The 14,623-nt window shown below is 42.7% G+C and overlaps 2 protein-coding genes across 2 annotated transcripts in view; one reads left to right on the top strand and one right to left on the bottom strand.

The window, feature by feature from the left end:
- The first annotated feature begins 1,800 nt into the window (after positions 1–1,800).
- UROS (uroporphyrinogen III synthase) lies at positions 1,801–10,183 on the top strand. The gene is made up of 9 exons (XM_009077572.1): positions 1,801–1,863; positions 2,954–3,037; positions 3,403–3,499; positions 5,214–5,288; positions 5,707–5,781; positions 7,948–8,031; positions 8,340–8,425; positions 9,286–9,384; positions 10,034–10,183. Exons 1-9 carry the CDS (start codon positions 1,801–1,803, stop codon positions 10,181–10,183), a joined length of 813 nt encoding a protein of 270 aa, XP_009075820.1.
- Positions 10,184–11,942: 1,759 nt separating this feature from the next.
- The window catches only part of EDRF1 (erythroid differentiation regulatory factor 1), a 23,149-nt gene continuing 20,468 nt past the window's right edge, over positions 11,943–14,623 (bottom strand). The window contains exons 21-24 of the mRNA XM_009077571.1: positions 14,610–14,623; positions 14,024–14,139; positions 13,232–13,395; positions 11,943–12,114 (exon numbers count right to left, since the gene is read on the bottom strand). The exon at positions 14,610–14,623 is cut by the window's right edge and continues 140 nt beyond it. Coding sequence (XP_009075819.1) covers positions 11,943–12,114; positions 13,232–13,395; positions 14,024–14,139; positions 14,610–14,623 — 466 coding nt within the window. The remainder of the gene's footprint in view (positions 12,115–13,231; positions 13,396–14,023; positions 14,140–14,609) is intronic.

The following is a 14,623-nucleotide window of genomic DNA, read 5'->3' as shown; positions in this document are numbered from 1 at the left end:
CTGGAGCTGGTGGTTCTGGAGGTGATTCTGTGTTCTTCAAGGTCTCTTCCAGCTTTATTGATTGTATAGGTGGGAGTAGGGGGAATTGCCCAGGGAGGTGGTGGAGTCACCATCCCTGGAGGTGTTTAAAGGTGTCTGGATCTGACACTGGAGGATATGACCTAGGGTTTAGGGGTTCCAGCAGTGACAGGTTAAGGGTTGGAGTGGGTGATCTTAGAGGTGATTCTGTAATCTCAAAGGTTTCTTCCGGCTTTGTTGATTATATAGGTGGGAAGAGGGATTTGTGCAGGGAGGTGGTGGAGTCACCATCCCTGGAGGTGTTTAGAGGCATCCAGAGCTGGCACTGGAATAAAGGGTTTAGGGGTTCCAGCAGTGACAGGTTTAGGGTTGGATTCGATGATGTTAGAGGTCTCTTCCAGCCTTATTGATTCAACCCTTATTCATTATCGATTCTATAGGTTGGAATTGGGAATTGCCCAGGGAGGTGGTGGAGTCACTGTCCCTGGAAGATTTTAAGAGATGTCTGGATCTGACACTAGAGGATATGGTTTAGGGGTTCCAGCAGTGACAGTTTTAGGGTTGGATTCGATGATGTTAGAGGTCTCTTCCAGCCTTGATTGTGTTCCAAGATGTGAAGGGGCATGGGGAGAGTGCCTGGGGCCGGGATGCCCTGCTGGGATGTGGGGGCACATCGAGCTGCCTCTTTCCCAAAATCACAGGATTCCCTGCTTGTGCTGCTAGTGTCACTTCCTTGTGGGAGGAATTTTTTCATGGAAAGAGTTGTTAAGCATTTGAACAGGCTGTCACAGGAGATGGTGGGGTCACCATCCCTGGAGGTGTTTAAGGACAGACTGGACATGGCACTTAGTGCCATGGTCAGGTTGACAAGTGATATTAGGTCACAGGTTGGACTCAATGATCTCAGAGGTCTTTTCCAGCCTGATTGAATCAGTGATTCTTTGCACATCCCTGTTTAAACTATGCAAATCAGAATAAAGGTGAAGCTGTGTGAGGTTTCTGTCAGGAATCAAGGTGAAAGCAGTTTGCAGGTTCTGCATTCATTCAGGTGTTCAAGGAATGACTGAACATGGCACTTAATGCCCTGGTGTAGTTGACAAAGTGATCTGTCACGAGTTGGACTCAATGATCTTGGAGATCTTTTCCAACCTGAAAGATTCAGTGATTCTGTGCTTTAAATCAAGAGTGTCCAGAGCATCTGTGATATTAGTAAAAGTTGCTGAGAAACAAATTAAAACAGGAATCAGGTGCTTACTGTGACTTAAAAAACTGGATCCCAGGCTAGTTCTAGCTAATTCAGGACAAACAGAAAAGGGATCAGGAATCAGGTGCTTATTTAAAAAATTAAATCCCAGGCTAGTTCTGGCTAATTCCAGACACACAGAGAAGGGTGTGAGGTAGTGTGCATTAAGCACAGTGTGAATGTGCTCTGTGTAAAAAACAGCAGGAAAATGTGTGGAAACATCCCAAGCACTAAAATTCCAGAGGTGGTCATTAATGTTTGAGCCTCATTCATGCAGACTCTGTTCCATTACAGCCTCTTCTTGAACACTGTTATCTCAAGCACATGTTATTTGTTGGCCTTATCAGGGTGGGTTTGCATAGCCAGAGAATGCTCACTAAGTGCTTACTCATTGTGTAGGGAGCACTACCACTGGTAGTAACCCATTGGCTCTGCAGCTCAGCTGGTCAAGGCACCGTTGGAGTAAGAAGTCCTGGAGATCTAATTTAGATAAATCCATTCCTCTGTTTCAGGGTTCTCTTGCACTTCCCTGGTGGACAATGAAGGTTCTGTTGCTGAAGGATCCCAAAGACAAAGATGCAGGACCAGATCCATATATTAAAGTGAGTAAACTTTGGGGGGAAAAAAAAGTAAACAAATGGGTCAGTTCACTATTAAACAGTAGGATCAGATGGATTGAAGTGTTTCCATGTGCACGTCTGAAATTGTGATGTTTTCTGTAAAAAATCATCAAAATTGAGAAGTGCACATCTGAAACTGTGATGTTTTCTAAGGAAAATCATCAAAATTGTGTCTGAAATGACTATATTTTCTGAGAAAACCTGTCAAAATTAGAAGTGCATGTCTGAAATTATGATATTTCTGAGAAAAAGAACCAAGTTAGGAGTGCATGTCTGAAATTACTGTATTTTCTGAGGAAAGTAATCAAAATTAAGAGAGCATGTCTGAATTTAGGCTATTTCCTGAGGAAAATAATCAGATTAGGAGTGCGTGTCTGAAATGACTGTGTTTTCTGTGGAAGACAATTAAAATGAGGAGTGCATGTCTGAAATGGTGATGTTTTCTGAGAAAAAAATAGTGAAAATTAGGAGTGCATGTTTGAAATTATGCTAAGAAAATTTGCTTTTGCTGAAAAAGTGTAGTGTAGATATACAAGTATGTATATATTTGTACTGAATTCACTGTGACAGCTCTCAGCAAAGTGCTGATATTAAACCAGTTCCATTTTGATGCATTAATTAATTTGCTCATATAGATAGAATGAAGATTACAAAAATATTGGTGGTCTTACTGTGAGTGTAGTGTGAAGCAGAGGGGACCTGTTGCTGTGGTCATGGGAACAAGTCTCACTCCTAGGAGCAATTCTGCTGAAGGATTTATAAGAAGAATTATTTCCTTATTACAGAGAGAGAAGGAATATTTGGGTTGTCCTTTGTCACTTGGGGATTGCACAGGGATGTGCTGCTCTACCCTGAACCTCAGGAAGCCTCAGTTCCACAGCTCTTTGTCTAACACCATGTTGTAATACTAAGTAACTAACAAAACCAAACTAGGTGTCCAAGTGAAACGAAACAAAATGCCTTTTTATTTTGCTTTAAGAAAAAGAAATACTTGTGCTGACTTAGTTCTTTGTAAAAAGGCAAAACCTGCTGTCTGGAACCTATTTTAAGAGCTGCAAACCTTTTCTCCCAGGAATTAGGATTACACAGCTTTGAAGCCACACTGATCCCAGTTCTGTCCTTCGAGTTCCTCTCCCTTGAAAGCCTATTTGAAAAGGTGAGTGTTCAGCTATTGCAGTTGTCTTGTTTCCCCCAGAATTTAGGCCGTGGTTCCTGTGTGTTACCTTGGTTTAATCATGCTCTTTGTGGTGCCTCTTTTGTGTTACCACAAACACAGCTGTGCACAAGAGAACATTGTGGACAGCTCCAGGGATTTTGCCTGTGCTTGTTATAGAATTTGCTTGGTCAGACAGAGTTCACATTTAAGGTGATGGAACAGAGATAGCAACAGCTATTGGGGCATTTCAGGCTATTATTGAAGCTCTTCTGTTCTTCATGAGATTATAAAGCATTGATCAACCTATTTTTCAACTAATTCACTACTTATTTTCTTTACTTCTTAAATTTACTCTTTATAAATAGCTTTCTCACCCAGAGTGCCATGGAGGCCTAGTGTTTACCAGCCCAAGAGCAATAGAAGCCATCAAGATATGTTTGAAAGACAACACTAAAAAGGAAGGTAAGTGCATATGTATATTCCTGTTCGTGAAGTTTGTGTTTTACTGAACTTTATTTCACCCACCAGCAGCTGTTTGCAGCATGACCTTTCAGTAGAGCTGTATCTCATGGTTCTTGGGGCAGCATAAAGGCCTTGTGCCAGATTGAGCTTTTAAGGGTTAGGTTTTCCATGCTTAAAAATGAAAGGAAGGAGCTTTTGGTGTGTATTGCTAATTAGTGAGAGTTTTTCCAGTTGTGGTTATCTCTTGCCTAAGGAATATTTGGCTCCAGTGCCTGGTTTACTTGCTGCTCCACAAAGAGGAGAGGGTGTTATAAAAACTGGCCACAACTTCTGTGCCTATATGAGGTGTGACAGGAATACAAAATTTCTCAAGTGAATTAAGTGTTAGCTGCAAAAAAAGGTGAAGAAGTGGTGATAAATAAAGGCCACGCATGAGCTGTGAGTAAGAACCTGTAGAGTGCTAAATAGAAATTCCCATCATGGTGATCTACCAAACCCTTGTAAACTCTTCCAGATCCTTATGGTAGGTGATAACTTGCAGCATGGAGTTTCTGTGAACACTGAGGTAGTTTTGTTGCTTTATCTGCTCCCTGTCTGGGCTGTGGACACACTAATCAAGGTGCTGTGAGGGAGGTTACACTCTTGAGTGAGCAGATGCACTGAGAGCCTTAGCTGATCTGAGCATACTCAGCATCAGAGGACTCTGCGTTAGGATTTTGGGCCAAATGTAGTCACTTATCTAGAGTTCATCCCTAATCTGGATTAGGAACTGATCAAACACATACTTGAATCAATAAAATGAGTCTTCAGTTCCCGTTTGGTTTCTTTCCAAAGGCAATAAATCCTTACATTTTTCCTTCTTTAGAACTGATTTTTTTTTTACTGTCATAGTTTGTATTTCTCCTGTTTTCCCCTCAAGAAAGGACCTCAATGTCCTGTGCTGGTTCAAGCCAAGACAGTAGAAGACTTAGTGTATCTACCTTTGACCCATTAGGATTCCAGGCATAAGGATCAGGAACTTTATGAACCTGGAGCTGGAACCAGGAGCTGTAATTTATAACCTGCTCACTGCCTCAGGGAGGAAAACCATCTCCTAGGAATTTTATTTAGGTCTTGGGTACATTTTATTGCTGAGTTGATAACTTAATTTTGGTCTATATTTCAAATAGAATCAGTGTCTGTATTTTCCTGGCATTAGAGTTGCTTTATAGAGTTCTGCAGTGCATGGATGTAGTTATTTACCTTTTATTTGCTGTCATAGAATGTTATATTTGAGTTTAGCCTAAATATTCAATTTAAACCACCAGTTTTCTGTCTAAATATTCCTTTGCACATTGTGCCTTGAGGTTTTTTTCTACAAATTCTGGTAATTTTTTAATGCCAAAAGACAAATATAAATGAACATATAGATATAAATGGACTTTGCAAGTCTCATGTGATCTGGCACAGGCAAAGTGTGCCCTAAAATTGCTACTTAACAAAAGCAGCCAAGAACTGTTTACTCAAATTAAGCTTTTAAAAAACATATAGATTTCTATTTACACATAAAAAATACATTAAAAATCTATTTTGTACATCCAGATCTGCTGCAAGATGTAGTGGAGTTTTAGTCACTATTATTTTGCTGTAGTTGTAGATGAACCAGAACTCCAAACGCTCATTTAACATTCATATTTTGTTGCCATGTGCTTAACCTTCATGGAATGTTTTTCAGCCTGGTCCAAATCTCTGAAGCAGATGTGGAATATCAAACCAACATACGTGGTAGGAAAAGCTACAGCTGCTTTAGGTAAACTTTAAAACATGAAGTCTTAGATCAATCTGTCTTGAAAGTGCAATTTTTGGAGTATTAAGTGGCTATTCAAGGGTGCTCAGACAATAAATATGAATTTGGCAACTGGACAATTTTGAAGAGAGGTCATTGTATACACATTATGCCTGTTCATGCTTCAGGTAAGGATCTGTCTCTGGATTTGTGATTCCTTGTGATGGTTAATGCTTTAAAATTTGGTCAAAACAGAAAAAAACTACCTCTTTGTTCTCCATATCCTTGTGGTTTTGGAAAGAAAATTGGCTGAAAGGGATGAGGGACTGAGGTTGTATGAGGGATTTATGTGCTTGGATTGTGTCCCCTGTTGCAACCCATGTTTCTGTGACACTAAATCTGAATTGTTCTCAGTGTTTCTCTCTACTACTTTTGGTTGTAGCAGAAGAAATTGGCCTTACCCCACAAGGAGAGAAGTCTGGAAATGCTGAAAAATTAGCTGAATATATTTGCTCAAGTAAGTCAAATCTTCTAGTTCAATTAAGCTAATCTAGCTTCCATCACTTCAGAATGTCCCAGAGATAAAGTCAAGTACAGACTGAGGCAAGAAGTACCTACTGTAAGTATCTCCTACTCATAGGACCTGTGTGTTCTGCTCTGAAGGACCATAAAACAGACTTTGAAATACCTGTAACAAAATAATTAATGTATGTAAAATCTTAGATTCTGTAATTGACTTTGCACAAGGAAACATCTGGGGCTGATTATTTTGAGTGGATGGGTCAGAACAAGCTGTGAGCAAAGAGGTGATGTTTTTGCACAGATATGAGGGAGTTGATCAGCAAAGTCTGTGTGGAGCAGAGATTTGTAGGCAGAAGAGAAATGGGATTGGAGCTGGCAAGTGTAGTTTTTCATGGCAGAATCCTCTCTAAGTCACTGGCAAATGAAATATCTTAACTCTAGGGAATATTTAACGATGAAAGTGATACTTGCCAACACAAGATTAAATAGTAAATTCTGAAAATTAAAAGATATTTTCCACACAAAAAATGCCATCGGTGAAGAATAACCTATCTCTGCCCTTCAGCAGATACATGAGAGCCAAGAAAGGTTTCAGCTAATTATTTTTTTTTTTAGGACTAGAAAATCTACTCCTGGCAATGAATTAACCAGTTTGCAGTTAGTTTGTGAGTTTTTTGAGGAGGAAGACAAGGGAAATACCTGTGTGTTCTGCTGTAGGATGTGGAAAAAAGCAACCAAACAGCAAATTTCAGTCACTGGAGGCTGCTTGTTGCTGACACACGGAATCAGCCTCACAGATTTATTGCCATGTGCTGATTTATGTGCTCTCACCTGATGAAGTGGTTTGGAACAATCTCAGAAGTGCAGGTTAAATTATACTCTGTTCCCTATAGTCTATATACTCATTTTTGCTTGTGCATAACATAAGGAAATGAAAAGAATTGCTCTGAATCTTTTGTGTCATTAGAATTTATTGTCAGGATAGAATAAAATGTGAGGTAATGAGATTTCTCTGCTGTTCACCTGTTGTGCTTTGGTACAAAGGAACAAAGGAATTCTCTCCTTAAGTAACTAGTTTGATTTACTCTTTGCAAGACAAATACTTCTGTTCCTTCATTGGAGTCTAAGGTTTGTGTTGGCTACAGAAGTTAGGGAAACCAATGCTTGTTGTGGTCAGGGGTAAGGAATTGTTCTGTGCTTTGTCAGCCCCAATCCACAAGGGATTCATGTTTCTTTCCAGGTGTCACACTGACACTTCACTCACTGCCAAACCTATCTCAGCATATCTCTGGTTTCTAATAGACCTTCAATTTGCACTCAGGACAGTCAGGTCTATCTGTGGTGATTTTTCCATTGATTTTCACTCTGTTTCCCTTTATTTTGTACCCCTGAGGCATCTCTGGTGCTTCCATAAACCAGGAGTCTACTTCAGCACTTGGTTCTCTAGTAATTGTCTCTCAAATGTGCATTAACAAATCTGAATGAGTACTGAAACAATGTGTTGAGGAACTTGTTTGTTCTGAACGCTGAAGGCAAAGCTGTTTGCAGCTGTGCAGAATTTCACCTGGAAATTGCTTCTGAATTTGCCACTTATGGAAAAGTCAGGCTGCAAAGAAATTCTGCTTTTAAATCCCTAACTTGACAGGAACTACTGAAGATCCACTTCCAGCCCAGCAGTGGGACCAGGATCATTTTTCCCTGGGGAACTGAGAAAATAGAACTGCAGATAGACTGAAACTTTCCAGCAGAGTATTCTGCCCTGAATATTCTTTTCTAGAGAGAGAGAACTGTCCTGGATTGAGTGGGACTGAGACTTTAAAGACTGAGGCAGACTGGGAGGAGGAGCAGGAGGAGGAGATAAATTCCTTTGTAGAAGGGCCAAGGGGAATAGAAATGCAGTTTATCTGTGGTGAAATCTTTGTGGCCAATGTATTAGTGTTCTGCTTATGGAACATTTGTAATGTACATGCTGAGTGTCCTCTGACCTTGGGCTGCAGCTGCTCTGCAGATGTGCTGAGGTACCTTAGGGCTGTCTGTGGTGCAGCACGTGGCATTTACTGCAGTGCTCAGCACCTGATGCCTTCCAAGTGTATTAAATGTGTCATGTTTACTCTTTATTAAAGATATAAGTTAATTAAAGTTCTTGTCTGTGTGTTTACAGGAGAGAAACCTAATTCCTCAGCTCTTCTTTTTCCTTGTGGAGCCCTGAAAAGAGAAGTGCTTCCTACAGTGCTTAGAGAAAAAGGTTGGACTTCCCCTGGAGACTCAGTTTAATTAGCCAGTGATGAGGAAAGTTGTAGCTAAAGCTTGTGAACCACATTGGAATAAGGAAAAATGGAACTTGCTGTTAAGTTTGCTACAGGTTCAGGGGATGGGAGTAGACACTGGGAGGTTGGATGGTTGCCCACAGCTCTGGGACACACAAACCCTTCACAGTGTGTTGATGGCTCTTCTTAGCCTAGAACAGTGCACTGAAGTGCAGTGAGTGTATTGTGTTTTCCTGGAGTAACAGAACTGAATGAAACCCTAACTATGACTCTGTCCTGATTCCAGGAGTACCTCTGGAGAGCCTCACTGTGTATCAAACCACCCAACACCCTCAGCTGCAGGAAGCTTTGAGCAGTTACTTCTCACAGCAGGTACTGGACACTGATGGGGCTGGAGGTTTTGTGAGGCATGAGACAATACCTGCCAGGATCTTCCTTTTTGTTGGGAGTGTAGCTGAACTGTCACTACACACCTTTGCTGTGTATCACAAACCAGAACCCAGTAGTAACCTGCCCCACGTGGTTTGTGTCTCTTCCCTGATAGGAATGCATTAGTCATCTCATTTTAAGTGTTAGAATTCCCACTGAGATGCTCTGGATAAGTGTCTTGAGACATATTGGATGGAATCATTAGTGCTCTGCTCCCCTTAGAACCTTCTAGTAAATGTCACTAAGTATTAATTAGTATGGCAATATAAAAATATGTAAATAATAGTAGTAAAAGTAATGATTGCTTGGAATTTTTCAAGAATGGCTTTCTGATTTAGCTTCTTCCTTTGTAGGAGCTTCATCATAGAGTTATAGAGTCATAGAATCCCAGAATGGTTTGGGTTGGAAGGACCTTAAAGATCATCTAGTTCCAACTCCCCTGCTATGAGCAGGGACACCTCCCACCAGCCCAGGTTGCTCCAAGCCCCATCCAACACACTCCCAGGGATGGAGCAGCCACAGCTGCTCTGGGAAATCTATTCCAACCCCTCAGCACCTCCCAGGGGAGGATTCCTTCCCAACATCCCATCTATCCCTGCCCTCTGGCATTGGGAGCCATTCCCTGTGTCCTGTCCCTCCAGACCCTTGTCCCAAGTCCCTCTGCAGCTCTCCTGGAGCCCCCTTAGGCCCCGGGAAGGGTCTCTGAAACACCTTCGCATCCATCCAGAGACAGCTGAAGGGAAGTGTGACAATGCACACTGCAGGAAGGAGGAATAATCTGTGCTGTGGTTACTTTCACCCAGGGGATCCCTGCAAGCATCGTGTTCTTCAGTCCATCCGGTGTCAAATTTTGCCTCCAGCACATTCAGAAGCTTTCAGGGGATTTGATCAACCATATCAAGGTATATGCTCTTAAAAATGGTGAAACATTTTAGGGAGAAAGTCTGGGGTGGGCAAACGGGACAGGAAAGTTGTTACAACCACTGCAAACCTTCATTTTCTCTTTTGTTTGTGCTTATTTCTGTTTGGGCTGGAAGGACCTTAAGGACCATCTAGTTCCACCCCCTGCCATGGGCAGGGACACCTTCCACTAGCCCAGGGTGCTCCAAGCCCCATCCAACCTGGCCTTGGTTGGATTTAGCTGAGAGTCTGTTTTTAAACAGAGAAAAGGTAATTGTTTTCCCCTGGAATGTTTTTACCCAACCAACTTCCCCATCTCCACTGAGACAGGCTTTATTTTCTCCTAGTGATGAGGCATGAGGAGTTCTTGCTTGAACCAGGCTGGAGCTGATTAAAATTCCTCTCACTTGTGCTGTTCTGTGGGACTAAGAGCTTTAAATGTTTGTAATGAGGAGATAAATATTAATCTTTCCTAAGTCATTGCTAAGTAGTTCAATTGCTGGGTGGGTTCAGTGCTGCACATACATCCTCAGCCTGCAATGGTCAGTGCTGTCTGGGAGGCTCAGCCATGTGAGTTGGTGACTGGAAGGACATTGCTTAGGTCCATGGTGCTGTGCCTGAGCTTTATAGCTGTAACTATTGTCATTGCAGTTTGCTGCCATCGGTCCAACCACTGCAGAGGCCATGGAGGCCGGAGGAATCCCAGTGAGCTGCACTGCACCCAGCCCCACTGCCCAGGACCTTGCTGCTGGGATCCACAGGGCCCTTCACTCCCAGAACTGCTCTCTGCAGCCTGAGTGAGAGCCCAGTGTGTATCTGAAGGGAATATGGTGCTGTAGGAGGTGTGGCCAAGTTGCTGTTGTCCTGCACAGAAGTGTTCTTAAGGAACGTGCAACACTGTCCTGGTCAGGGAGTGGTGGGGGAAGGTTTCACCTAAATACCTAAGAAGTCTAGAATCTGTCCAGCATGTCTGAAAGCCTCCAGCTCCTCCCCTTCCCTCCTGTGTGCACTGTGACTGTGTTGTCCTTGAAAACCAGCTGTGAACATTTAACACACTGAAATGTTCCACATATCACCTCAGGTATCTCCTCACATACAGGTCAGGTTTTAATTTCTCTGTAGAATCAGTTTTGTGTGCACATCTTTTGTGGAAAAAAACCCACATATTATAATGGAGTGTTTTCTTTTGTAAATTTACTTGTTCTGCTCTTCATATCTTTGTATGAAAATGCTGATTGTAGACTCTCAGTGGACCAGAATTCCTGCCGTGAAGCTGCACCATGTGGGGCTGATTCAGGTCAGCTGTTCACCCTCAGTGCAGAGTCTTAGAGATGAGTTTTTGGTGTCTGTTCCTGTACAGAAGGAAGATTTATTAACAGGGACATAAACTGGCTTATCAGAGTTACTAATGGTGTTAAGAGTTGTCTGTTTTGGATGTGGTTTATGCCTTAATTGTTTATCTGTGAAAGGAAGAAATAATCCTGTTTAGCACTAACATTACCTTCAGCTACAGCCAAGGAATTCACAGAAGGTTTAAACCATAATATCCTCAATTATAATCCTCCTGAAAGTCATTTTTGTTAGCAGAATGCGTGGAGGACAGAGAAACTCTCACTGCTGTACAGTTCTGTTAGCTTAATTCTGAGGATGTGACCTGAATTTCCAGGCAGGTGACAATCTCCAGACCTGAACAGGAGCTAACCTGAGCCCAAGAGTGTTCCTGTCAACTCAGGTCATGTAAGACTGTGGGTGTGGGTTCACCAGTCACACTGGGCACAACGGGACAAGGGTTTGGCCTTACAAAGCAGTTCCATGTCTGGAGATGAAGGATGTGAATTGCTGGAAAATGGTTCTAACCCTGTGGAGCAGTTTGCTGCTCTGCTGAGGCTCAGCACCAAGGAGAACAAGGCAGAGCAATGGAGTTCATGTTTAATAAATAAAGTTTTATTGAAAAATATCCTCTCATTCACAGTTTCAAGTCTGAAAAAGATAATACTATTCTTGATCAATTCCAACACAGCTGAAACCATTCACTTGCCAAAAGGAGATCCCAGAGATGGCTGATGAGTTTGCAAGAGTCACATCAGAGCTAGAAAGGCACAGGTTTTTGTGCAGGATCCTCACTGGGATGAGTAGTGCATCAAATTCCATAGAAATCTGGTGCAGCTTGGGCTGACATTAGTTCACGTTCCAATGCAGCTCTGCTTACAAAATAGATTTCATTAAGGATCAAACCAGAGCAACTCTGAGGTTACATCTGTATGCAGAACATCGAGATCACTGCAAACCTGTTCTCTCTTAAGAGAAAAACCAGGAATTTCTCAGCAGTGAAAAAACATTTAGCTCCAGCCTCCCCTCCTCCCCCCCCAAGTTGGCATTTCAAACAGAGAAACACTGGGAACAGAAGATGCTTTCCAGGATAAAAAGGAATCCTTGTGCTTTCCCAGACGTAGGACACGACGCGGGCGACACCATCGCCCCCTCGGCAGACACCCCGTGGGAACATCCCCAGTGCTCCCACGGAGCAAAGGCACTGGTTCTGCTGCTCTGCAGCCCCTCCTCACTGCTCCACTCCCCTCCCGCCCTCGCTGCTGGGGCTCAGCTGCTCCAGGACGCTGAGGATCACCTCGGTGCGCTCCAGCAGGCTCAGGGCCCTGTTGGCCGTCGCCCGCAGCAGCAGGGAGTAAACTTGCTTGTTGGTTTTCACCACAGCTTCTTCTTCATTAATGCCCCTACACAGAAAGCAGATAACAAACTATTAACCTGGCCACAGAGCTTCAAATTAGCAAGGCTGTTATTAAACAGCTCTGATGAGTATCATCCCCGTGGAACCACATAGCTGGGGTTTGGATTGGAGCCTCCAGTTGCCTCAGCCCCACGTTCCCTCACAGCACTGCAGTCAGAGCCTCTGTTCATACTGCAGGAAGGAGCATAAAATGTAAATAAAGACTCTATAATAGAAATAAAATGTACAGGCAGCAGTCAGGCTAATTGCAAGTGCTTTGGGAAGGACCAAGGAATGCTGAGGCAAATGAAAATCCATCACACACTTGGCAGACATCACAGACAGGTCCATTTATTAGGCAGCACAGATAGTCAATAAAAAGCCACTGAAATGCAAAGTATTTCTCGGAGAAGTTACAAGAATTCCCCGAACAAAGTATTCCTTTCAATTACTCTTCCCTCTCCCATTGGCACAGCCAAGGTCTGTTCTGCTCCTGCAGTTCACTTTTAGAGGGTGAAACCAGGATTTCATCCAGTTTTACTGCCAGGCTGCAAGTTCCACCAGCAAACATTCATTTTCCTACACATTCTGTTCTCTGCCAGAGCGCAGCTGAGCCCCTGAAGCAGCATTTGTGAGCTCCAATTTCCTCCCTTTTCCCTATTGTTAAAGCAGAAGGCAAACATCACTCATCTTCTGCAGAGCAGTTGGAAGGGAACATACACAGATGTGCAGGAGGTACTGGAAAGGCCAAATGAAAGGTAGTTTTCAGCTTGGCCTCGAGGTTTCAAGGAGCTGAACATACTCTTACAGTGCCATTTCACAGCACTCACATTGCAACACGTTCCCTGTGTGGAATCTTCAGAATAACATCCCAAGACAATGACAATGTGAGGGGAAAACCTCACAAAAAAAACCCCTCACAAAACAGGAAAACAGTTTTGCTGAGAACTAAACAGAACTAAAGCAATTTACTCAGTTACTGTTTGGTAACACACAACTTAATCCAATCCTCTGCATTCCACATATTCAGATTGCCACCTTGTGGAGGCTTTTTTTAGGAGGTGAAACACCAAACACTGCCCAAACCACAGCTGAGAGCACACATGCACCAAGGTTCAACTTACCCAATCTTCTTTTTGTTTGAAGTTAACAACTTGATGGATTGGAGGAGAAGGAATGACATTCTGGACTCAAAGATACTGAGCAGCTTCAAGACTTCTTCTTTGTTAAGGCCCACAGAGGAATCATTAGGTGCCACACTCTCAGCAGGACCTTCATCCTTGCTCATCTACAAGGAAAGAAACATTTCACTGAGCTAAACACAGGTAATGAGTCAGACTATTCCACCTGCAAATGAGTTGAATCCTATAGGAGTGGTAAAATATGGAAAATAGGGGTTTGACTACTCCATGTGTTGCCCAAGGGACACACACATCAGCAAATAATTGTAGGTTTAGGCATCAGGAGCCTGTTCACAGGTAACCCTCCATGTGTTAGTACTTAGACATGAAATGTATGAGAGAGAACTCCCTTTTTTATTGTATAAATATTCTCAAGTTCTTAGAGAAGACCTGGAAGGGATAATAAAGGCCCTTTAAGGGATAACTGAGTTGCACAGAAGAAATCCATTCACAGAGTCACTCCTGATCTGAACACAAACATGTTTTAATCCAACAGATCTCTACACAAAGATGTTCTAATCCATCTCTGGATTATGTTCTAGAGGATTTTTTTACCCACTTCCTGGCTAGGACAGAACTGCAACAGATCAATAGATTCTACCTCTGTCCACACTAGTTAAGCAACTAGTGCTCTGGAAAAGTACCCAAGGAATATTTTAACTGTCAAGTGACCAGTTTTAGGTGAATGCAGGAGCCAGAAGGGAGCAGGTACCACACCATTTGACTTTCCTTTACCTGTTCACTCTCTGCCACAAGCTCCTTCCTGATGAGCTGGAATGCTCCCTTGGTTTTGGTCATTATGTCCAGAGCACCAAACAAAGTCTTCAATTTCCCAGCACTGCTGTTCTGACCTACAAAATAAGTAAAAATGAAGGACAAATGGTTTATTTGCAGGTTGTACTTATTCTTCCACCCAGAGATTTCAGGAGTTCAGGAGAACAGCACATAGTGTCCTAGTCCAGGCAAAACCAGCAAGATAAAAATGTCTCTCCTCTCTTGAGGAAAGTTCTATTCTGAGGAGCAATGACTCCTGCTCTCAAGCACAGTGGAGTTTGCTAAAAATGAACCTAAGTAGGTAGTGGTAGAGTTTGGAAAGCTGTTGTAGGAAGGCAGAGCTGCACTTACTAGGTTCAGGAGAACAGCACATAGTGTCCTAGTCCAGGCAAAACCAGCAAGATAAAAATGTCTCTCCTCTCTTGAGGAAAGTTCTATTCTGAGGAGCAATGACTCCTGCTCTCAAGCACAGTGGAGTTTGCTAAAAATGAACCTAAGTAGGTAGTGGTAGAGTTTGGAAAGCTGTTGTAGGAAGGCAGAGCTGCACTTACTAGTGGAATT

Source organism: Acanthisitta chloris, unplaced genomic scaffold, assembly GCF_000695815.1.
Source record: "Acanthisitta chloris isolate BGI_N310 unplaced genomic scaffold, ASM69581v1 scaffold20836, whole genome shotgun sequence".
NCBI lineage: Eukaryota > Metazoa > Chordata > Aves > Passeriformes > Acanthisittidae > Acanthisitta > Acanthisitta chloris.
This window is presented reverse-complemented; position numbering and strand designations above follow the sequence as displayed.

Bases quoted from the DNA above. Each gene is read 5' to 3' on its own strand.
- UROS (XM_009077572.1), top strand. From the start codon at position 1,801: ATGAAGGTTCTGTTGCTGAAGGATCCCAAAGACAAAGATGCAGGACCA. The intron at 5,289-5,706 runs GTAAACTTTAAA...TTTTGGTTGTAG, and splicing joins AAAAGCTACAGCTGCTTTAG to CAGAAGAAATTGGCCTTACC. The intron at 8,032-8,339 runs GTTGGACTTCCC...TCCTGATTCCAG, and splicing joins TACAGTGCTTAGAGAAAAAG to GAGTACCTCTGGAGAGCCTC.